At 43.3% G+C, this 24,750-nt stretch overlaps 1 protein-coding gene across 1 annotated transcript in view; it reads left to right on the top strand.

The window, feature by feature from the left end:
* Positions 1-867: 867 nt before the first annotated feature.
* The window catches only part of abch1 (ATP-binding cassette, sub-family H, member 1), a gene marked incomplete at its 5' end in the record, with an annotated part of 65,037 nt that continues 41,154 nt past the window's right edge, over positions 868-24,750 (top strand). Inside the window, 4 exons of the mRNA XM_052502369.1 lie at positions 868-1,027; positions 2,606-2,760; positions 9,159-9,266; positions 9,889-9,982. Coding sequence (XP_052358329.1) covers positions 868-1,027; positions 2,606-2,760; positions 9,159-9,266; positions 9,889-9,982 — 517 coding nt within the window. The remainder of the gene's footprint in view (positions 1,028-2,605; positions 2,761-9,158; positions 9,267-9,888; positions 9,983-24,750) is intronic.

Below are 24,750 nucleotides of genomic sequence, written 5' to 3'. Positions count from 1 at the left end.
TCCTTGCAATTAATGATCAGGGAGAACAGAAAAGAAGCAGGCTCCCGGACCTCGTAGGGTCAGAGTTGAATACCCCTGATCTAAACCTTAAAGTAGACAATGTCATTGGGTTCTTGCATATATAAATTACGTTTAACATGGATTCCCATGTGAATCATGCATCAATGTCATTGGAAGTTTTATGTGAGTTATGCTTCAGAGTCAGACTATACTGAGTTATACAGATTACATACTGTACTATCATACTGGCATATCATACTATACTGTCATACTATACTGGCATATCATACTATCATAATATGATATACTATCATACTATACTGTCATACTATACTATCATATCATACGATACTATCATACTATACTATCATATCATACTATACTATCATACGGTACTATCATACTATCGTGCTATACTATCATACTATGATATACTATCATACTATACTATCATATCATACTATACTAGCATACTATACTATCATATCATACTATACTATCATACTATACTATCGTATCATACTATACTATCGTATAATACTATACTATCATACTATACTATCGTGTCATACTATACTATCGTATCATACTATACTATCGTGTCATACTATACTATCATGCTATACTATAATACTATGATATACTATCATACTATACTATCATATCAAACTATACTATCATACTATACTATCGTATCATACTATCATACTATACTATAATACTATGATATACTATCATACTATACTATCATATCAAACTATACTATCATACTATACTATCGTATCATACTATCATACTATACTATCATACTGCATACTGTAGTAATATGTATGATTTACTGCAAATGTTCTTCCTGTTATCTTACAGCTACGGCCTGCTGGGTCCGAGTGGGTGTGGGAAGACCACACTGTTGAAATGCATTGTGGGAACCCTGAAGATCTCCCGAGGGCACATCAGCGTGTTGGGGAAGCCGCCCGCATTTCCTGGTCACCAGGTCCCTGGGAAGATGGTGGGGTACATGCCACAGGTAAACTGTTAACTTATAGGTACACAACATACCACAGGTAAATAGATTCATAGATGACGCAATCTCTATCGCACTCCACACTGCACTTTCCCACCTGGACAAGAGGAACACCTATGTGAGAATGCTGTTCATAGACTACAGCTCTGTGTTCAACACCATAGAGCCCTCCAAGCTCATCACTAAGCTCAGGACCCTGGGACTGAACACCTCCCTGTGCAACTGGATCCTGGACTTCCTGACGGGCTGCCCCCAGATGGTGAGAGTAGGTAACAACACCTCCGCCACACTGATCCTCAACACGGGGGCCCCTCAGGGTTGCGTGCTTAGTCCCCTCCTGTACTTCCAGTTCACCCACAACTGCGTGGCCGCGCATGACTCCAACACCATCATTAACACAACGGTGGTTGGCCTGATCACCGACGACGACAAATGAGCTGATAATGGACTACAAGAAATGGAGTGCCGAGCACGCCCCCATCATTGAGAGCTTCAATTTCCTTGGTGTCCACGTCATTAAGTAATAATTATGGTCCACACACACCAACACAGTCATGAAGAAGGCACGACAACTCCACTCTCCCCTCAGGAGGCTAATAATATTTAGCATGGGCCCTCAGATCCTCAAAAAGTTCTACAGCTGCACCATTGAGAGCATCTTGACTTGTTGCATCACTGCTTGGCATCCGACCTCAAAGCACTACAGAGGGTAGTGCATATGGTCCCAGTACTTCACCGGGGCAGAGCTCCCTGCCATCCAGGACCTCTATACCAGGCGGTGTCAGAAGAAGACCCTAAATATTGTAAAAGACTCCAGCCACCCATGCCATAGACTGTTCTCTCTGCTACCGCAAGGCAAGCGGTGCCGATGCACCAAGTCTAGAACCAACAGGACCCTGAACAGCTGCTACCCCAAAGCCATACGACTGCTAGTTAGTTAAATAGTTTACCAATTGCTACCCGGACAATCTGCATTGACCCTTTTTTCACTAACTATTTTGACTCATCACGTACGCTGCTGCTACTGTTTATTATCTATCCTGTTGCCTAGCCCCTTTACCCATACCTATATATCTACCTCAATTACCTATCGACTCGATACTGGCAACCCCGTGTATATAGCCAAGTTATCGTTACTCATTGTGTATTTATTCCTCGTGTTATAATTGTTCTATTTTTCTCTCTGCATTGTTGGGAAGGGCCCTGTATGTTAGCATTTCACTGTTAGTCTACACCTGCTGTTTACAAAGCATGTGACAAATAACATTTGATTTGATTTGACAGATGCACAAACCTCAGTTCCAAATGGACTCCTAACCTTATAGACACTATGGAAGTGTATTGACATATGACTATAAATACCATGACAACATGATATGTCAACATAACATACTGTAGCAAAACACACCATTTTAATTTGTCTCGTAATTTAGTTCTTGTCTATCTTCATTTAAAATTTGTATAGAAAACGTTTAGTGTTTTTATCTTTCTCACCTTTGTATTAAATGTGCTGTATAAATAAAGTTTGATTTGATATCAACACAACACATACCATGACATAACATTGTGTTTCTCCTTTAGGACCTGGCGTTGTACAATGAGTTTACCATCAGTGACACCCTGACGTTCTTCGGAAGGATCCACGGCCTGTCATCTACGGACACCCAGGCACGCATGGACTTCCTGGTGGACTTCCTGGACCTACCTCAGAAGAGCAAACTAGTCCGAAATCTCAGGTAACACAACCGTGTCAACACAGTGGTGTCAAACATACGAGCCCATTAAATATGGCCCACGGATGGGTTGGATTTATATCATTGTTCATTTATTTGTTTTAATTAGGGGAAAACAATCTCAATACACATTAAAATAACAAAAACCAAATGGAAACTATGTATGAATGATAATGTACCTTCATCTATAGTCTCTTCACTCTGTCCAGCTGGATAACAGTCATCTATAGTCTCTTCACTCTGTCCAACTTGATAACTCTATAGTGTCTTCACTCTGAGCTAACAGTCATCTATAGTGTCTTCACTCTGTCCAGCTGGATAACAGTCATCTATAGTGTCTACACTCTGTCCAGCTGGATAACAGTCATCTATAGTCTCTTCACTCTGTCCAGCTGTAACAGTCATCTAGCTGGATAACAGTCATCTATAGTCTCTACAGCTCAGTCATCTATAGTGTCTTCACTCTGTCCAGCTTGATAACAGTCATCTATAGTCTCTACACTCTGTCCAGCTGGATAACAGTCATCTATAGTGTCTTCACTCTGTCCAGCTTGATAACAGTCATCTATAGTCTCTTCACTCTGTCCAGCTTGACAGTCATCTATAGTCTCTACACTCTGTCCTAACAGTCATCTATAGTCTTCAGTCCAGCTTGATAACAGTCATCTATAGTCTCTACACTCTGTCCAGCTGATAACAGTCATCTATAGTCTCTACACTCTGTCCAGCTTGATAACAGTCATCTATAGTGTCTTCACTCTGTCCAGCTTGATAACAGTCATCTATAGTCTCTACACTCTGTCCAGCTGATAACAGTCATCTGTAGTCTCTACACTCTGTCCAGCTGATAACAGTCATCTATAGTCTCTACACTCTGTCCAGCTTGATAACAGTCATCTATAGTCTCTACACTCTGTCCAGCTTGATAACAGTCATGTATAGTCTCTACACTCTGTCCTAACAGTCATCTATAGTGTCTTCACTCTGTCCAGCTTGATAACAGTCATCTATAGTGTCTTCACTCTGTCCAGCTTGATAACAGTCATCTATAGTCTCTACACTCTGTCCAGCTTGATAACAGTCATCTATAGTCTCTACACTCTGTCCAGCTTGATAACAGTTATCTATAGTCTCTTTACTCTGTCCAGCTTGAAACAGTCATCTATAGTCTCTAGATAACAGTCATCTATAGTCTCTAGATAACAGTCATCTAAACAGAAGTTATACAGTCGGGTGCATAAAACACTCCAAAAGCGATGTATAAAGGACTATATATATTTTTTTAAATGTTGACGTTAAGGAAATATAACACATTTTAAATTCGTCACTTCAGACCTCTGTGTAGAGCGTATGGGACCTGCAAGATGTTATGGTCCATGTTCATTTGGCGTGGGATAGTTTCCTGTTGCCCATGATGTTCATTTGGCGTGGGATAGTTTCCTGTTGCCCATGATGTTCATTTGGCGTGGGATAGTTTCCTGTTGCCCATGATGTTCATTTGGCGTGGGATAGTTTCCTGTTGCCCATGATGTTCATTTGGCGTGGGATAGTTTCCTGTTGCCCATGATGTTCATTTGGCCCATTTGGCGTGGGATAGTTTCCTGTTGCCCATGATGTTCATTTGGCGTTCATTTGGCGATAGTTTCCTGGCCCATGAGTTTTTGGCGTGGGATAGTTTCTGTTGCCCATGATGTTCATTTGGCGTGGGATAGTTTCCTGTTTCCATTTGTTAGCCCATGATGTTCATTTGGCGTGGGATAGTTTCCTGTTGCCCATGATGTTCATTTGATGTTTCATGATGTTGGCGTTGCCCATGATGTTCATTTGGCGTGGGAGTTTCCTGTTGCCCATGATGTTCATTTGGCGTGGGATAGTTTCCTGTTGCCCATGATGTTCATTTGGCGTGGGATAGTTTTTGGCCTGTTGCCCATGATGTTCATTTGGCGTGGGATAGTTTCCTGTTGCCCATGATGTTCATTTGGCGTGGGATAGTTTCCTGTTGCCCATGATGTTCATTTGGCGTGGGATAGTTTCATTTGGCTGTTGCCCATGATGTTCATTTGGCGTGGGATAGTTTCCTGTTGCCCATGACGTTCATTTGGCGTGGGATAGTTTCCTGTTGCCCATGATGTTCATTTGGCGTGGTTTCCTGTTGCCCATGAGTTTCCTGTTGCCCATGATGTTCATTTGGCGTGGGATAGTTTCCTGTTGCCCATGATGTTCATTTGGCGTGGGATAGTTTCCTGTTGCCCATGATGTTCATTTGGCGTGGGATAGTTTCCTGTTTGGCGTGTTCATTTGGCGTGTTTCCTGTTGCCCATGATGTTCATTTGGCGTTTCATTTGGCGTGGGATAGTTTCCTGTTGCCCATGATGTTCATTTGGCGTGGGATAGTTTCCTGTTGCCCATGTTTCCTTTGTTAGTTTCCTGCCCATGACGTTCATTTGGCGTGGGATAGTTTCCTGTTGCCCATGATGTTCATTTGGCGTGGATAGATTTTCCTGTTGCCCATGATGTTCATTTGGCGTGGGATAGTTTCCTGTTGCCCATGATGTTCATTTGGCGTGGGATAGTTTCCTGTTGCCCATGATGTTCATTTGGCGTGGGATAGTTTCCTGTTGCCCATGATGTTCATTTGGCGTGGGATAGTTTCCTGTTGCCCATGATGTTCATTTGGCGTGGGATAGTTTCCTGTTGCCCATGATGTTCATTTGGCGTGGGATAGTTTCCTGTTGCCCATGATGTTCATTTGGCGTGGGATAGTTTCCTGTTGCCCATGATGTTCATTTGGCGTGGGATAGTTTCCTGTTGCCCATGATGTTCATTTGGCGTGGGATAGTTTCCTGTTGCCCATGATGTTCATTTGGCGTGGGATAGTTTCCTGTTGCCCATGATGTTCATTTGGCGTGGGATTTTCCTGTTGCCCATGATGTTCATTTGTGGGATAGTTTCCTGTTGCCCATGATGTTCATTTGGCGGGCGTGGGATAGTTTCCTGTTGCCCATGATGTTCATTTCATTTGGCGTGGGATAGTTTCCTGTTGCCCATGATGTTCATTTGGCGTGGGATAGTTTCCTGTTGCCCATGACGTTCATTTGGCGTGGGATAGTTTCCTGTTGCCCATGATGATTTGTTCATGATGTTCATTTGGCGTGGGATAGTTTCCTGTTGCCCATGATGTTCATTTGGCGTGGGATAGTTTCCTGTTGCCCATGATGTTCATTTGGCGTGGGATAGTTTCCTGTTGCCCATGATGTTCATTTGGCGTGGGATAGTTTCCTGTTGCCCATGATGTTCATTTGGCGTGGGATAGTTTCCTGTTGCCCATGATGTTCATTTGTTCATTTGGCGTGGGATAGTTTCCTGTTGCCCATGATGTTCATTTGGCGTGGGATAGTTTCCTGTTGCCCATGATGTTCATGATGTTCATTTGGCGTGGGATAGATTTCATTTGGCTGTTGCCCATGATGTTCATTTAGGTTCATTTGGCGTGGGATAGTTTCCTGTTGCCCATGATGTGTTGCCCATGGCGTGGGATAGTTTCCTGTTCATTTGGCGTGGGATAGTTTCCTGTTGCCCATGATGTTCATTTGGCGTGGGATAGTTTCCTGTTGCCCATGACGTTCATTTGGCGTGGGATAGTTTCCTGTTGCCCATGATGTTCATTTGGCGTGGGATAGTTTCCTGTTGCCCATGATGTTCATTTGGCGTGGGATAGTTTCCTGTTGCCCATGACGTTCATTTGGCGTGGGATAGTTTCCTGTTGCCCATGATGTTCATTTGGCGTGGGATAGTTTCCTGTTGCCCATGACGTTCATTTGGCGTGGGATAGTTTCCTGTTGCCCATGATGTTCATTTGGCGTGGGATAGTTTCCTGTTGCCCATGACGTTCATTTGGCGTGGGATAGTTTCCTGTTGCCCATGACGAGGAGGGGCCAAATACAGATGCAGTGACCCATGTCCACATTATGGAGATGGAATGGAGTTATCAGTCCCCAGAACACACACACCTTTCTGGGTGAAAGCGTTAGTGGGTTGAAGGGTTAGTGGGTTGAAGGGTTAGTGGGTTGAAGGGTTGAATGGTTAGTGGGTTGAAGGGTTAGTGGGGTGAAGGGTTGAATGGTTAGTGGGTTGAATGGTTAGTGGGTTGAAGGGTTAGTGGATTGAAGGGTTAGTGGGTTGAAGGGTTAGTGGGTTAAAGGGTTAGTGGGTTAAAGGGTTAGTGGGTTGAAGGGTTATTGGGTTGAAGGGTTAGTGGGTTGAAGGGTTGAATGGTTAGTGGATTGAAGGGTTAGTGGGTTGAAGGGTTAGTGGGTTGAAGGGTTGGTGGATTGAAGGGTTAGTGGGGTTGAAGGGTAGAATGGTTAGTGGGTTGAAGGGTTAGTGGGTTGAAGGGTTAGTGGGTTGAAGGGTTAGTGGATTGAAGGGTTAGTGGATTGAAGGGTTAGTGGGTTAGTGGGTCTCAATCTCCTCCCTCTCTTCTAACCGGCATAGGTCCATTATTACATCATGCCCACAAAACCATGTGACCTGTGCCTAGAGACTATGGCGGAGTCCCCAATTGCACCCTATTCCCTATACACAGTGCCCTGGTCACTAGTAGTGCACTAGTATATCCCATTTTGATCTGGGGACAAAGTAGGCTACAGCCAAGGCTCAGATGGCTAGAAATAGAAGGAAACAGTTTCCTCCTGAGTGAGTTTCTGTTTGTGTGTCACGGCTTCTGTAAAAATGCTGTGTTTTTGCAACAGACATCTGTCAAGATGTCAATGCTAAAAGAAGGCTCCCTCACTGACTGTACAGAACCAACAGCTCTCAGTCCCAGTATCCTGACTGTACAGAACCAACAGCCCTCAGTCCCAGTATCCTGACTGTACAGAACCAACAGCTCTCAGTCCCAGTATCCTGATTGTACAGAACCAACAGCTCTCAGTCCCAGTATCCTGACTGTACAGAACCAACAGCTCTCAGTCCCAGTATTCTGACTGTACAGAACCAACAGCTCTCAGTCCCAGTATTCTGACTGTACAGAACCAACAGCTCTCAGTCCCAGTATTCTGACTGTACAGAACCAACAGCTCTCAGTCCCAGTATTCTGACTGTACAGAACCAACAGCTCTCAGTCCCAGTATCCTGACTGTACAGAACCAACAGCTCTCAGTCCCAGTATCCTGACTGTACAGAACCAACAGCTCTCAGTCCCAGTATCCTGACTGTACAGAACCAACAGCTCTCAGTCCCAGTATCCTGACTGTACAGAACCAACAGCTCTCAGTCCCAATATCCTGACTGTACAGAACCAACAGCCCTCAGTCCCAGTATTCTGACTGTACAGAACCAACAGCCCTCAGTCCCAGTATCCTGACTGTACAGAACCAACAGCTCTCAGTCCCAGTATCCTGACTGTACAGAACCAACAGCTCTCAGTCCCAGTATTCTGACTGTACAGAACCAACAGCTCTCAGTCCCAATATCCTGATTGTACAGAACCAACAGCCCTCAGTCCCAGTATTCTGACTGTACAGAACCAACAGCTCTCAGTCCCAGTATCCTGATTGTACAGAACCAACAGCCCTCAGTCCCAGTATTCTGACTGTACAGAACCAACAGCTCTCAGTCCCAGTATCCTGACTGTACAGAACCAACAGCTCTCAGTCCCAGTATCCTGATTGTACAGAACCAACAGCCCTCAGTCCCAGTATTCTGACTGTACAGAACCAACCGCTCTCAGTCCCAGTATCCTGATTGTACAGAACCAACAGCCCTCAGTCCCAGTATCCTTACTGTACAGAACCAACAGCTCTCAGTCCCAGTATCCTTACTGTACAGAACCAACAGCTCTCAGTCCCAGTATCCTGATTGTACAGAACCAACAGCCCTCAGTCCCAGTATCCTGACTGTACAGAACCAACAGCTCTCAGTCCCAGTATCCTGACTGTACAGAACCAACAGCCCTCAGTCCCAGTATCCTTACTGTACAGAACCAACAGCTCTCAGTCCCAGTATCCTTACTGTACAGAACCAACAGCTCTCAGTCCCAATATCCTGATTGTACAGAACCCTACCTCACAAGGACCCAGTGCTGTCCTGTAGTACAATAAACATCCCTCTTGTACCTCACAAGGTTAATGTTGCAGGGTTTCTCTGCTGCCTTACCAGCCCTGCTAACACACCTACTACACTGAGAAACCAGTGAGTGTGACCCATGTCAAACAAGTGCAGCTGGATGGATCAGATATATCAGGTGTTTTATGTAACATTGTGTGTGTGTGTGTGTGTGTGTGTGTGTGTGTGTGTGTGTGTGTGTGTGTGTGTGTGTGTGTGTGTGTGTGTGTGTGTGTGTGTGTGTGTGTGTGTGTGTGTGTGTGTGTGTGTGTGTGTGTGTGTGTGTGTGTTTACAGCGGAGGGCAGAAACGGAGGGTGTCTCTAGGAGCAGCCTTACTTCAAAACCCCCAGTTATTGATTCTGGATGAACCCACAGTCGGGGTGGACCCTGTGCTGAGAGCCAAGTATGTACTGGACACACACACACACACACACACACACACACACACACACACACACACACACACACACACACATACACACACACACTTCTACAACAATTCACCTGCTTCACATTTCCCCCTTTTACATCCAATATAATGAATGTCACATACAGTCTGAAGATAACAGAGTAGTTTATGAACAACACTCTGTCTCCAACAGTCTGAAGATAACAGAGTAGTTTATGAACAACACTCTGTCTCCAACAGTCTGAAGATAACAGAGTAGTTTATGAACAACACTCTGTCTCCAACAGTCTGAACCTGTCAAACACACTCTCTGCCCCTCATTACAGAAACCATTCAGAATGACTGTATAAATCCTGTTGGAAGTATCTGGGTGTATAATCTGATTGTGTAATGGTACCAGTGCTCTGTTACAAAGCCCAGCCAAATCAGTCCAGTCAGGGTAATCCCAGGCAGGTCATAAGGCTAAGGCTGTGTGTCAAATGGCACCCTATTCCCTTTATAGTGCACTACCAGGGCTCATAGAGCTCTGGTAAGTAGTGCCCTTTATAGAGAATAGGGTGCCATTTGGGACCATAGGATGTGCCCTTAAACTGAGTTGTGTTATGTGTCCCTGTAGGATCTGGCAGCATCTAGTAGAGATTGTGAAAACTGGAAAAGTATCAGTCGTCATCACCACTCACTACATAGAGGAGGCCAGGCAAGCCAACGTGGTAAGATACAGTCTATATACATGATAACTACCTACTGATAGACACTACATAGAGGAGGCCAGGCAAGCCAACGTGGTAAGATACAGTCTATATACATGATAACTACCTACTGATAGACACTACATAGAGGAGGCCAGGCAAGCCAACGTGGTAAGATACAGTCTATATACATGATAACTACCTACTGATAGACACTACATAGAGGAGGCCAGGCAAGCCAACGTGGTAAGATACAGTCTATATACATGATAACTACCTACTGATAGACACTACATAGAGGAGGCCAGGCAAGCCAACGTGGTAAGATACAGTCTATATACATGATAACTACCTACTGATAGACACTACATAGAGGAGGCCAGGCAAGCCAACGTGGTAAGATACAGTCTATATACATGATAACTACCTACTGATAGACACTACATAGAGGAGGCCAGGCAAGCCAACGTGGTAAGATACAGTCTATATACATGATAACTACCTACTGATAGACACTACATAGAGGAGGCCAGGCAAGCCAACGTGGTAAGATACAGTCTATATACATGATAACTACCTACTGATAGACACTACATAGAGGAGGCCAGGCAAGCCAACGTGGTAAGATACAGTCTATATACATGATAACTACCTACTGATAGACACTACATAGAGGAGGCCAGGCAAGCCAACGTGGTAAGATACAGTCTATATACATGATAACTACCTACTGATAGACACTACATAGAGGAGGCCAGGCAAGCCAACGTGGTAAGATACAGTCTATATACATGATAACTACCTACTGATAGACACTACATAGAGGAGGCCAGGCAAGCCAACGTGGTAAGATACAGTCTATATACATGATAACTACCTACTGATAGACACTACATAGAGGAGGCCAGGCAAGCCAACGTGGTAAGATACAGTCTATATACATGATAACTACCTACTGATAGACACTACATAGAGGAGGCCAGGCAAGCCAACGTGGTAAGATACAGTCTATATACATGATAACTACCTACTGATAGACACTACATAGAGGAGGCCAGGCAAGCCAACGTGGTAAGATACAGTCTATATACATGATAACTACCTACTGATAGACACTACATAGAGGAGGCCAGGCAAGCCAACGTGGTAAGATACAGTCTATATACATGATAACTACCTACTGATAGACACTACATAGAGGAGGCCAGGCAAGCCAACGTGGTAAGATACAGTCTATATACATGATAACTACCTGGTACTGATAGACACTACATAGAGGAGGCCAGGCAAGCCAACGTGGTAAGATACAGTCTATATACATGATAACTACCTACTGATAGACACTACATAGAGGAGGCCAGGCAAGCCAACGTGGTAAGATACAGTCTATATACATGATAACTACCTACTGATAGACACTACATAGAGGAGGCCAGGCAAGCCAACGTGGTAAGATACAGTCTATATACATGATAACTACCTACTGATAGACACTACATAGAGGAGGCCAGGCAAGCCAACGTGGTAAGATACAGTCTATATACATGATAACTACCTACTGATAGACACTACATAGAGGAGGCCAGGCAAGCCAACGTGGTAAGATACAGTCTATATACATGATAACTACCTACTGATAGACACTACATAGAGGAGGCCAGGCAAGCCAACGTGGTAAGATACAGTCTATATACATGATAACTACCTACTGATAGACACTACATAGAGGAGGCCAGGCAAGCCAACGTGGTAAGATACAGTCTATATACATGATAACTACCTACTGATAGACACTACATAGAGGAGGCCAGGCAAGCCAACGTGGTAAGATACAGTCTATATACATGATAACTACCTACTGATAGACACTACATAGAGGAGGCCAGGCAAGCCAACGTGGTAAGATACAGTCTATATACATGATAACTACCTACTGATAGACACTACATAGAGGAGGCCAGGCAAGCCAACGTGGTAAGATACAGTCTATATACATGATAACTACCTACTGATAGACACTACATAGAGGAGGCCAGGCAAGCCAACGTGGTAAGATACAGTCTATATACATGATAACTACCTACTGATAGACACTACATAGAGGAGGCCAGGCAAGCCAACGTGGTAAGATACAGTCTATATACATGATAACTACCTACTGATAGACACTACATAGAGGAGGCCAGGCAAGCCAACGTGGTAAGATACAGTCTATATACATGATAACTACCTACTGATAGACACTACATAGAGGAGGCCAGGCAAGCCAACGTGGTAAGATACAGTCTATATACATGATAACTACCTACTGATAGACACTACATAGAGGAGGCCAGGCAAGCCAACGTGGTAAGATACAGTCTATATACATGATAACTACCTACTGATAGACACTACATAGAGGAGGCCAGGCAAGCCAACGTGGTAAGATACAGTCTATATACATGATAACTACCTACTGATAGACACTACATAGAGGAGGCCAGGCAAGCCAACGTGGTAAGATACAGTCTATATACATGATAACTACCTACTGATAGACACTACATAGAGGAGGCCAGGCAAGCCAACGTGGTAAGATACAGTCTATATACATGATAACTACCTACTGATAGACACTACATAGAGGAGGCCAGGCAAGCCAACGTGGTAAGATACAGTCTATATACATGATAACTACCTACTGATAGACACTACATAGAGGAGGCCAGGCAAGCCAACGTGGTAAGATACAGTCTATATACATGATAACTACCTACTGATAGACACTACATAGAGGAGGCCAGGCAAGCCAACGTGGTAAGATACAGTCTATATACATGATAACTACCTACTGATAGACACTACATAGAGGAGGCCAGGCAAGCCAACGTGGTAAGATACAGTCTATATACATGATAACTACCTACTGATAGACACTACATAGAGGAGGCCAGGCAAGCCAACGTGGTAAGATACAGTCTATATACATGATAACTACCTACTGATAGACACTACATAGAGGAGGCCAGGCAAGCCAACGTGGTAAGATACAGTCTATATACATGATAACTACCTACTGATAGACACTACATAGAGGAGGCCAGGCAAGCCAACGTGGTAAGATACAGTCTATATACATGATAACTACCTACTGATAGACACTACATAGAGGAGGCCAGGCAAGCCAACGTGGTAAGATACAGTCTATATACATGATAACTACCTACTGATAGACACTACATAGAGGAGGCCAGGCAAGCCAACGTGGTAAGATACAGTCTATATACATGATAACTACCTACTGATAGACACTACATAGAGGAGGCCAGGCAAGCCAACGTGGTAAGATACAGTCTATATACATGATAACTACCTACTGATAGACACTACATAGAGGAGGCCAGGCAAGCCAACGTGGTAAGATACAGTCTATATACATGATAACTACCTACTGATAGACACTACATAGAGGAGGCCAGGCAAGCCAACGTGGTAAGATACAGTCTATATACATGATAACTACCTACTGATAGACACTACATAGAGGAGGCCAGGCAAGCCAACGTGGTAAGATACAGTCTATATACATGATAACTACCTACTGATAGACACTACATAGAGGAGGCCAGGCAAGCCAACGTGGTAAGATACAGTCTATATACATGATAACTACCTACTGATAGACACTACATAGAGGAGGCCAGGCAAGCCAACGTGGTAAGATACAGTCTATATACATGATAACTACCTACTGATAGACACTACATAGAGGAGGCCAGGCAAGCCAACGTGGTAAGATACAGTCTATATACATGATAACTACCTACTGATAGACACTACATAGAGGAGGCCAGGCAAGCCAACGTGGTAAGATACAGTCTATATACATGATAACTACCTACTGATAGACACTACATAGAGGAGGCCAGGCAAGCCAACGTGGTAAGATACAGTCTATATACATGATAACTACCTACTGATAGACACTACATAGAGGAGGCCAGGCAAGCCAACGTGGTAAGATACAGTCTATATACATGATAACTACCTACTGATAGACACTACATAGAGGAGGCCAGGCAAGCCAACGTGGTAAGATACAGTCTATATACATGATAACTACCTACTGATAGACACTACATAGAGGAGGCCAGGCAAGCCAACGTGGTAAGATACAGTCTATATACATGATAACTACCTACTGATAGACACTACATAGAGGAGGCCAGGCAAGCCAACGTGGTAAGATACAGTCTATATACATGATAACTACCTACTGATAGACACTACATAGAGGAGGCCAGGCAAGCCAACGTGGTAAGATACAGTCTATATACATGATAACTACCTACTGATAGACACTACATAGAGGAGGCCAGGCAAGCCAACGTGGTAAGATACAGTCTATATACATGATAACTACCTACTGATAGACACTACATAGAGGAGGCCAGGCAAGCCAACGTGGTAAGATACAGTCTATATACATGATAACTACCTACTGATAGACACTACATAGAGGAGGCCAGGCAAGCCAACGTGGTAAGATACAGTCTATATACATGATAACTACCTACTGATAGACACTACATAGAGGAGGCCAGGCAAGCCAACGTGGTAAGATACAGTCTATATACATGATAACTACCTACTGATAGACACTACATAGAGGAGGCCAGGCAAGCCAACGTGGTAAGATACAGTCTATATACATGATAACTACCTACTGATAGACACTACATAGAGGAGGCCAGGCAAGCCAACGTGGTAAGATACAGTCTATATACATGATAACTACCTACTGATAGACACTACATAGAGGAGGCCAGGCAAGCCAACGTGGTAAGATACAGTCTATATACATGATAACTACCTACTGATAGACACTACATAGAGGAGGCCAGGCAAGCCAACGTGGTAAGATACAGTCTATATACATGATAACTACCTACTGATAGACACTACATAGAGGAGGCCAGGCAAGCCAACGTGGTAAGATACAGTCTATATACATGATAACTACCTACTGATAGACACTACATAGAGGAGGCCAGGCAAGCCAACGTGGTAAGATACAGTCTATATACATGATAACTACCTACTGATAGACACTACATAGAGGAGGCCAGGCAAGCCAACGTGGTAAGATACAGTCTATATACATGATAACTACCTACTGATAGACACTACATAGAGGAGGCCAGGCAAGCCAACGTGGTAAGATACAGTCTATATACATGATAACTACCTACTGATAGACACTACATAGAGGAGGCCAGGCAAGCCAACGTGGTAAGATACAGTCTATATACATGATAACTACCTACTGATAGACACTACATAGAGGAGGCCAGGCAAGCCAACGTGGTAAGATACAGTCTATATACATGATAACTACCTACTGATAGACACTACATAGAGGAGGCCAGGCAAGCCAACGTGGTAAGATACAGTCTATATACATGATAACTACCTACTGATAGACACTACATAGAGGAGGCCAGGCAAGCCAACGTGGTAAGATACAGTCTATATACATGATAACTACCTACTGATAGACACTACATAGAGGAGGCCAGGCAAGCCAACGTGGTAAGATACAGTCTATATACATGATAACTACCTACTGATAGACACTACATAGAGGAGGCCAGGCAAGCCAACGTGGTAAGATACAGTCTATATACATGATAACTACCTACTGATAGACACTACATAGAGGAGGCCAGGCAAGCCAACGTGGTAAGATACAGTCTATATACATGATAACTACCTACTGATAGACACTACATAGAGGAGGCCAGGCAAGCCAACGTGGTAAGATACAGTCTATATACATGATAACTACCTACTGATAGACACTACATAGAGGAGGCCAGGCAAGCCAACGTGGTAAGATACAGTCTATATACATGATAACTACCTACTGATAGACACTACATAGAGGAGGCCAGGCAAGCCAACGTGGTAAGATACAGTCTATATACATGATAACTACCTACTGATAGACACTACATAGAGGAGGCCAGGCAAGCCAACGTGGTAAGATACAGTCTATATACATGATAACTACCTACTGATAGACACTACATAGAGGAGGCCAGGCAAGCCAACGTGGTAAGATACAGTCTATATACATGATAACTACCTACTGATAGACACTACATAGAGGAGGCCAGGCAAGCCAACGTGGTAAGATACAGTCTATATACATGATAACTACCTACTGATAGACACTACATAGAGGAGGCCAGGCAAGCCAACGTGGTAAGATACAGTCTATATACATGATAACTACCTACTGATAGACACTACATAGAGGAGGCCAGGCAAGCCAACGTGGTAAGATACAGTCTATATACATGATAACTACCTACTGATAGACACTACATAGAGGAGGCCAGGCAAGCCAACGTGGTAAGATACAGTCTATATACATGATAACTACCTACTGATAGACACTACATAGAGGAGGCCAGGCAAGCCAACGTGGTAAGATACAGTCTATATACATGATAACTACCTACTGATAGACACTACATAGAGGAGGCCAGGCAAGCCAACGTGGTAAGATACAGTCTATATACATGATAACTACCTACTGATAGACACTACATAGAGGAGGCCAGGCAAGCCAACGTGGTAAGATACAGTCTATATACATGATAACTACCTACTGATAGACACTACATAGAGGAGGCCAGGCAAGCCAACGTGGTAAGATACAGTCTATATACATGATAACTACCTACTGATAGACACTACATAGAGGAGGCCAGGCAAGCCAACGTGGTAAGATACAGTCTATATACATGATAACTACCTACTGATAGACACTACATAGAGGAGGCCAGGCAAGCCAACGTGGTAAGATACAGTCTATATACATGATAACTACCTACTGATAGACACTACATAGAGGAGGCCAGGCAAGCCAACGTGGTAAGATACAGTCTATATACATGATAACTACCTACTGATAGACACTACATAGAGGAGGCCAGGCAAGCCAACGTGGTAAGATACAGTCTATATACATGATAACTACCTACTGATAGACACTACATAGAGGAGGCCAGGCAAGCCAACGTGGTAAGATACAGTCTATATACATGATAACTACCTACTGATAGACACTACATAGAGGAGGCCAGGCAAGCCAACGTGGTAAGATACAGTCTATATACATGATAACTACCTACTGATAGACACTACATAGAGGAGGCCAGGCAAGCCAACGTGGTAAGATACAGTCTATATACATGATAACTACCTACTGATAGACACTACATAGAGGAGGCCAGGCAAGCCAACGTGGTAAGATACAGTCTATATACATGATAACTACCTACTGATAGACACTACATAGAGGAGGCCAGGCAAGCCAACGTGGTAAGATACAGTCTATATACATGATAACTACCTACTGATAGACACTACATAGAGGAGGCCAGGCAAGCCAACGTGGTAAGATACAGTCTATATACATGATAACTACCTACTGATAGACACTACATAGAGGAGGCCAGGCAAGCCAACGTGGTAAGATACAGTCTATATACATGATAACTACCTACTGATAGACACTACATAGAGGAGGCCAGGCAAGCCAACGTGGTAAGATACAGTCTATATACATGATAACTACCTACTGATAGACACTACATAGAGGGCAGGCCAGGCAAGCCAACGTGGTAAGATACAGTCTATATACATGATAACTACCTACTGATAGACACTACATAGAGGAGGCCAGGCAAGCCAACGTGGTAAGATACAGTCTATATACATGATAACTACCTACTGATAGACACTACATAGAGGAGGCCAGGCAAGCCAACGTGGTAAGATACAGTCTATATACATGATAACTACCTACTGATAGACACTACATAGAGGAGGCCAGGCAAGCCAACGTGGTAAGATACAGTCTATATACATGATAACTACCTACTGATAGACACTACATAGAGGAGGCCAGGCAAGCCAACGTGGTAAGATACAGTCTATATACATGATAACTACCTACTGATAGACACTACATAGAGGAGGCCAGGCAAGCCAACGTGGTAAGATACAGTCTATATACATGATAACTACCTACTGATAGACACTACATAGAGGAGGCCAGGCAAGCCAACGTGGTAAGATACAGTCTATATACATGATAACTACCTACTGATAGACACTACATAGAGGAGGCCAGGCAAGCCAACGTGGTAAGATACAGTCTATATACATGATAACTACCTACTGATAGACACTACATAGAGGAGGCCAGGCAAGCACAACGTGGTAAGATACAGTCTATATACATGATAACTACCTACTGATAGACACTACATAGAGGAGGCCAGGCAAGCCAACGTGGTAAGATACAGTCTATATACATGATAACTACCTACTGATAGACACTACATAGAGGAGGCCAGGCAAGCCAACGTGGTAAGATACAGTCTATATACATGATAACTACCTACTGATAGACACTACATAGAGGAGGCCAGGCAAGCCAACGTGGTAAGATACAGTCTATATACATGATAACTACCTACTGATAGACACTACATAGAGGAGGCCAGGCAAGCCAACGTGGTAAGATACAGTCTATATACATGATAACTACCTACTGATAGACACTACATAGAGGAGGCCAGGCAAGCCAACGTGGTAAGATACAGTCTATATACATGATAACTACCTACTGATAGACACTACATAGAGGAGGCCAGGCAAGCCAACGTGGTAAGATACAGTCTATATACATGATAACTACCTACTGATAGACACTACATAGAGGAGGCCAGGCAAGCCAACGTGGTAAGATACAGTCTATATACATGATAACTACCTACTGATAGACACTACATAGAGGAGGCCAGGCAAGCCAACGTGGTAAGATACAGTCTATATACATGATAACTACCTACTGATAGACACTACATAGAGGAGGCCAGGCAAGCCAACGTGGTAAGATACAGTCTATATACATGATAACTACCTACTGATAGACACTACATAGAGGAGGCCAGGCAAGCCAACGTGGTAAGATACAGTCTATATACATGATAACTACCTACTGATAGACACTACATAGAGGAGGCCAGGCAAGCCAACGTGGTAAGATACAGTCTATATACATGATAACTACCTACTGATAGACACTACATAGAGGAGGCCAGGCAAGCCAACGTGGTAAGATACAGTCTATATACATGATAACTACCTACTGATAGACACTACATAGAGGAGGCCAGGCAAGCCAACGTGGTAAGATACAGTCTATATACATGATAACTACCTACTGATAGACACTACATAGAGGAGGCCAGGCAAGCCAACGTGGTAAGATACAGTCTATATACATGATAACTACCTACTGATAGACACTACATAGAGGAGGCCAGGCAAGCCAACGTGGTAAGATACAGTCTATATACATGATAACTACCTACTGATAGACACTACATAGAGGAGGCCAGGCAAGCCAACGTGGTAAGATACAGTCTATATACATGATAACTACCTACTGATAGACACTACATAGAGGAGGCCAGGCAAGCCAACGTGGTAAGATACAGTCTATATACATGATAACTACCTACTGATAGACACTACATAGAGGAGGCCAGGCAAGCCAACGTGGTAAGATACAGTCTATATACATGATAACTACCTACTGATAGACACTACATAGAGGAGGCCAGGCAAGCCAACGTGGTAAGATACAGTCTATATACATGATAACTACCTACTGATAGACACTACATAGAGGAGGCCAGGCAAGCCAACGTGGTAAGATACAGTCTATATACATGATAACTACCTACTGATAGACACTACATAGAGGAGGCCAGGCAAGCCAACGTGGTAAGATACAGTCTATATACATGATAACTACCTACTGATAGACACTACATAGAGGAGGCCAGGCAAGCCAACGTGGTAAGATACAGTCTATATACATGATAACTACCTACTGATAGACACTACATAGAGGAGGCCAGGCAAGCCAACGTGGTAAGATACAGTCTATATACATGATAACTACCTACTGATAGACACTACATAGAGGAGGCCAGGCAAGCCAACGTGGTAAGATACAGTCTATATACATGATAACTACCTACTGATAGACACTACATAGAGGAGGCCAGGCAAGCCAACGTGGTAAGATACAGTCTATATACATGATAACTACCTACTGATAGACACTACATAGAGGAGGCCAGGCAAGCCAACGTGGTAAGATACAGTCTATATACATGATAACTACCTACTGATAGACACTACATAGAGGAGGCCAGGCAAGCCAACGTGGTAAGATACAGTCTATATACATGATAACTACCTACTGATAGACACTACATAGAGGAGGCCAGGCAAGCCAACGTGGTAAGATACAGTCTATATACATGATAACTACCTACTGATAGACACTACATAGAGGAGGCCAGGCAAGCCAACGTGGTAAGATACAGTCTATATACATGATAACTACCTACTGATAGACACTACATAGAGGAGGCCAGGCAAGCCAACGTGGTAAGATACAGTCTATATACATGATAACTACCTACTGATAGACACTACATAGAGGAGGCCAGGCAAGCCAACGTGGTAAGATACAGTCTATATACATGATAACTACCTACTGATAGACACTACATAGAGGAGGCCAGGCAAGCCAACGTGGTAAGATACAGTCTATATACATGATAACTACCTACTGATAGACACTACATAGAGGAGGCCAGGCAAGCCAACGTGGTAAGATACAGTCTATATACATGATAACTACCTACTGATAGACACTACATAGAGGAGGCCAGGCAAGCCAACGTGGTAAGATACAGTCTATATACATGATAACTACCTACTGATAGACACTACATAGAGGAGGCCAGGCAAGCCAACGTGGTAAGATACAGTCTATATACATGATAACTACCTACTGATAGACACTACATAGAGGAGGCCAGGCAAGCCAACGTGGTAAGATACAGTCTATATACATGATAACTACCTACTGATAGACACTACATAGAGGAGGCCAGGCAAGCCAACGTGGTAAGATACAGTCTATATACATGATAACTACCTACTGATAGACACTACATAGAGGAGGCCAGGCAAGCCAACGTGGTAAGATACAGTCTATATACATGATAACTACCTACTGATAGACACTACATAGAGGAGGCCAGGCAAGCCAACGTGGTAAGATACAGTCTATATACATGATAACTACCTACTGATAGACACTACATAGAGGAGGCCAGGCAAGCCAACGTGGTAAGATACAGTCTATATACATGATAACTACCTACTGATAGACACTACATAGAGGAGGCCAGGCAAGCCAACGTGGTAAGATACAGTCTATATACATGATAACTACCTACTGATAGACACTACATAGAGGAGGCCAGGCAAGCCAACGTGGTAAGATACAGTCTATATACATGATAACTACCTACTGATAGACACTACATAGAGGAGGCCAGGCAAGCCAACGTGGTAAGATACAGTCTATATACATGATAACTACCTACTGATAGACACTACATAGAGGAGGCCAGGCAAGCCAACGTGGTAAGATACAGTCTATATACATGATAACTACCTACTGATAGACACTACATAGAGGAGGCCAGGCAAGCCAACGTGGTAAGATACAGTCTATATACATGATAACTACCTACTGATAGACACTACATAGAGGAGGCCAGGCAAGCCAACGTGGTAAGATACAGTCTATATACATGATAACTACCTACTGATAGACACTACATAGAGGAGGCCAGGCAAGCCAACGTGGTAAGATACAGTCTATATACATGATAACTACCTACTGATAGACACTACATAGAGGAGGCCAGGCAAGCCAACGTGGTAAGATACAGTCTATATACATGATAACTACCTACTGATAGACACTACATAGAGGAGGCCAGGCAAGCCAACGTGGTAAGATACAGTCTATATACAGTGCCTACATAAGGATTCCAGGCTCCCTTGATACTCTATATACATGACCTTTTGCTACATTTCAGGCCAGGCAACCATAAAGATACAAAACTGTATTTTTTAAGAATCAACAACAAGTGGGACATAATCATGAAGTGGAACATTTATTGGATATTTCAAACTTTTTAACAAATCAAAACTGAAGAAGGCCAGGCAAAACGTTATTCAGCTCCTTTACTTTCAGTGCAGCAAACTCTCCAGAAGTTCAGTGAGGCTCTCTGAATGATCAATGTTGACCTAAATGACTAATGATGATAAATACAATCCACCTGTGTGTAATCAAGTCTCTGTAAATGCACCTGCACTGTGATAGTCTCAGAGGTCCGTTAAAAGTGCAGAGAGCATCATGAAGAACAAGGAACACACCAGGCAGGTCCGAGATACTGAGTGAAGAAGTTTAAAGCCAATTTGGATACAAAACAGATCTTAAGCTTTAAACATCCCACTGAGCACTGTGAAGCATAATTTTGAAATGGAAGGAGTCTATCAGACCACTGCAAATCTACCAAGACCTGGCCAGCCCTCTAAACTTTCAGCTCATACAAGGAGAAGACTGATCAGAGATGCAGCCAAGAGGCCCATGATCACTCTGGATGAACTGCCTAGATAGATCTACAGCTGAGGTGGCCAGACTCTGTCCAAGGACAGATAATCAGTCGTATATTGCACAAACTACCTACTGATAGACCTTTATGGAAGAGGCAAGAAGCAAGCCATTTCTTAAAGATATCCATAAAAGTGTTGTTTAAAGTTTGCCATAAGCCACCTGGGAGACACACCAAACATGCGGAAGAAGGTGCTCTGGTCAGATGAAACCAAAATTGAACTTTTTGGCAGCAATGCAAAATGTTATGTTTGGCGTAAAAAGCAACACAGCACATCACCCTGAACCTACCATCCCCACTGATAGACAAACATGGTGGCCAGGCAGCATCATGGTTTGGGCCTGCTTTTCTTATAGCAGGGACAGGGAAGATGGTTAAAATGATGGGAAGATGGACAAGCCAACGTAGGACCATTCTGGAAGAAAACCTGATGGAGTCTGCAAAAGACCTGAGACTGGGACGGAGATTTGTCTTCCAACAAGGCAATGATAAAACATAAAGCAAACTCTACAATGGAATGGTTCAAAATAAACATATCCAGGTGTTAGAATGGCCAAGTCAAAGTCCAGACCTGAAGCCAACGTCTGTGGAAAGAACTGAAAGTCTATATACAAATAACTCCCATCTGATAGACCTACATAGAGCTCGGCTGTTTTGCAAGGAATGGGTAAGATACAGTCTATATGTAAAACTGATGGAGACATACCCCAAGCGACTTACAGCTGTAATCGCAGCAAAAGATGGCGCTACAAAGTATTAACTTAAGGTGGCTGAATAATTTTGCAGGCCCAAGCCAGTTTTTGATTTGTTAAAAAAGTTTGAAATATCCAATAAATGTCGTTCCACTTCATGATTGTGTCCCACTTGTTGTTGATTCTTCACAAAAAAATACAGTTTTATATCTTTATGTTTGAAGCCTGAAATGTGGCAAAAGGTCGCAAAGTTCAAGGGGGCCGAATACTTTCGCAAGGCACTGTACATGATAACTACCTACTGATAGACACTACATAGAGGAGGCCAGGCAAGCCAACGTGGTAAGATACAGTCTATATACATGATAACTACCTACTGATAGACACTACATAGAGGAGGCCAGGCAAGCCAACGTGGTAAGATACAGTCTATATACATGATAACTCCCTACTGATAGACACTACATAGAGGAGGCCAGGCAAGCCAACGTGGTAAGATACAGTCTATATACATGATAACTCCCTACTGATAGACACTACATAGAGGAGGCCAGGCAAGCCAACGTGGTAAGATACAGTCTATATACATGATAACTACCTACTGATAGACACTACATAGAGGAGGCCAGGCAAGCCAACGTGGTAAGATACAGTCTATATACATGATAACTACCTACTGATAGACACTACATAGAGGAGGCCAGGCAAGCCAACGTGGTAAGATACAGTCTATATACATGATAACTACCTACTGATAGACACTACATAGAGGAGGCCAGGCAAGCCAACGTGGTAAGATACAGTCTATATACATGATAACTACCTACTGATAGACACTACATAGAGGAGGCCAGGCAAGCCAACGTGGTAAGATACAGTCTATATACATGATAACTACCTACTGATAGACACTACATAGAGGAGGCCAGGCAAGCCAATATGGTAAGATACAGTCTATATACATGATAACTACCTACTGATAGACACTACATAGAGGAGGCCAGGCAAGCCAATATGGTAAGATACAGTCTATATACATGATAACTACCTACTGATAGACACTACATAGAGGAGGCCAGGCAAGCCAATATGGTAAGACACTCACTCTGTCACACACAGTCCTTTTGTCAAATGCTCCTCTGTGAACGCTGTGCCTTGTTTATCTGTTGTCATAAGAGGAAATGGGAAACAGACAGAGCTTAACTGACCGTCCCTCCTCAAATACTTTATGAGCAGGCAATTATGAGGTCCCCTCTGCTGAGAAACAATGGGTCCTTTGGTAGTTCCTGTAGTTCTTCTGTGTTTTACCGTTTTAGAAAGGGGGGAGAGGTGCAGTATGGGTCTGCCTGTGTGTCACAGTGTCAATGGTCTGGTTGTCTTCAATCAGAACACACTATTCCAGTTGTATACACTATTCCAGTTATATACACTATTCCAGTTTTATTCCAGTTATATACACCATTCCAGTTATATACACTAT

The sequence above is a fragment of the Oncorhynchus keta genome, unplaced genomic scaffold (genome assembly GCF_023373465.1).
Source record: "Oncorhynchus keta strain PuntledgeMale-10-30-2019 unplaced genomic scaffold, Oket_V2 Un_contig_15569_pilon_pilon, whole genome shotgun sequence".
Classification (NCBI taxonomy): Eukaryota; Metazoa; Chordata; class Actinopteri; order Salmoniformes; family Salmonidae; genus Oncorhynchus; species Oncorhynchus keta.
The sequence above is the reverse complement of the archived record's forward strand: the minus strand, read 5'-3'. Positions and strand labels throughout refer to the sequence as shown.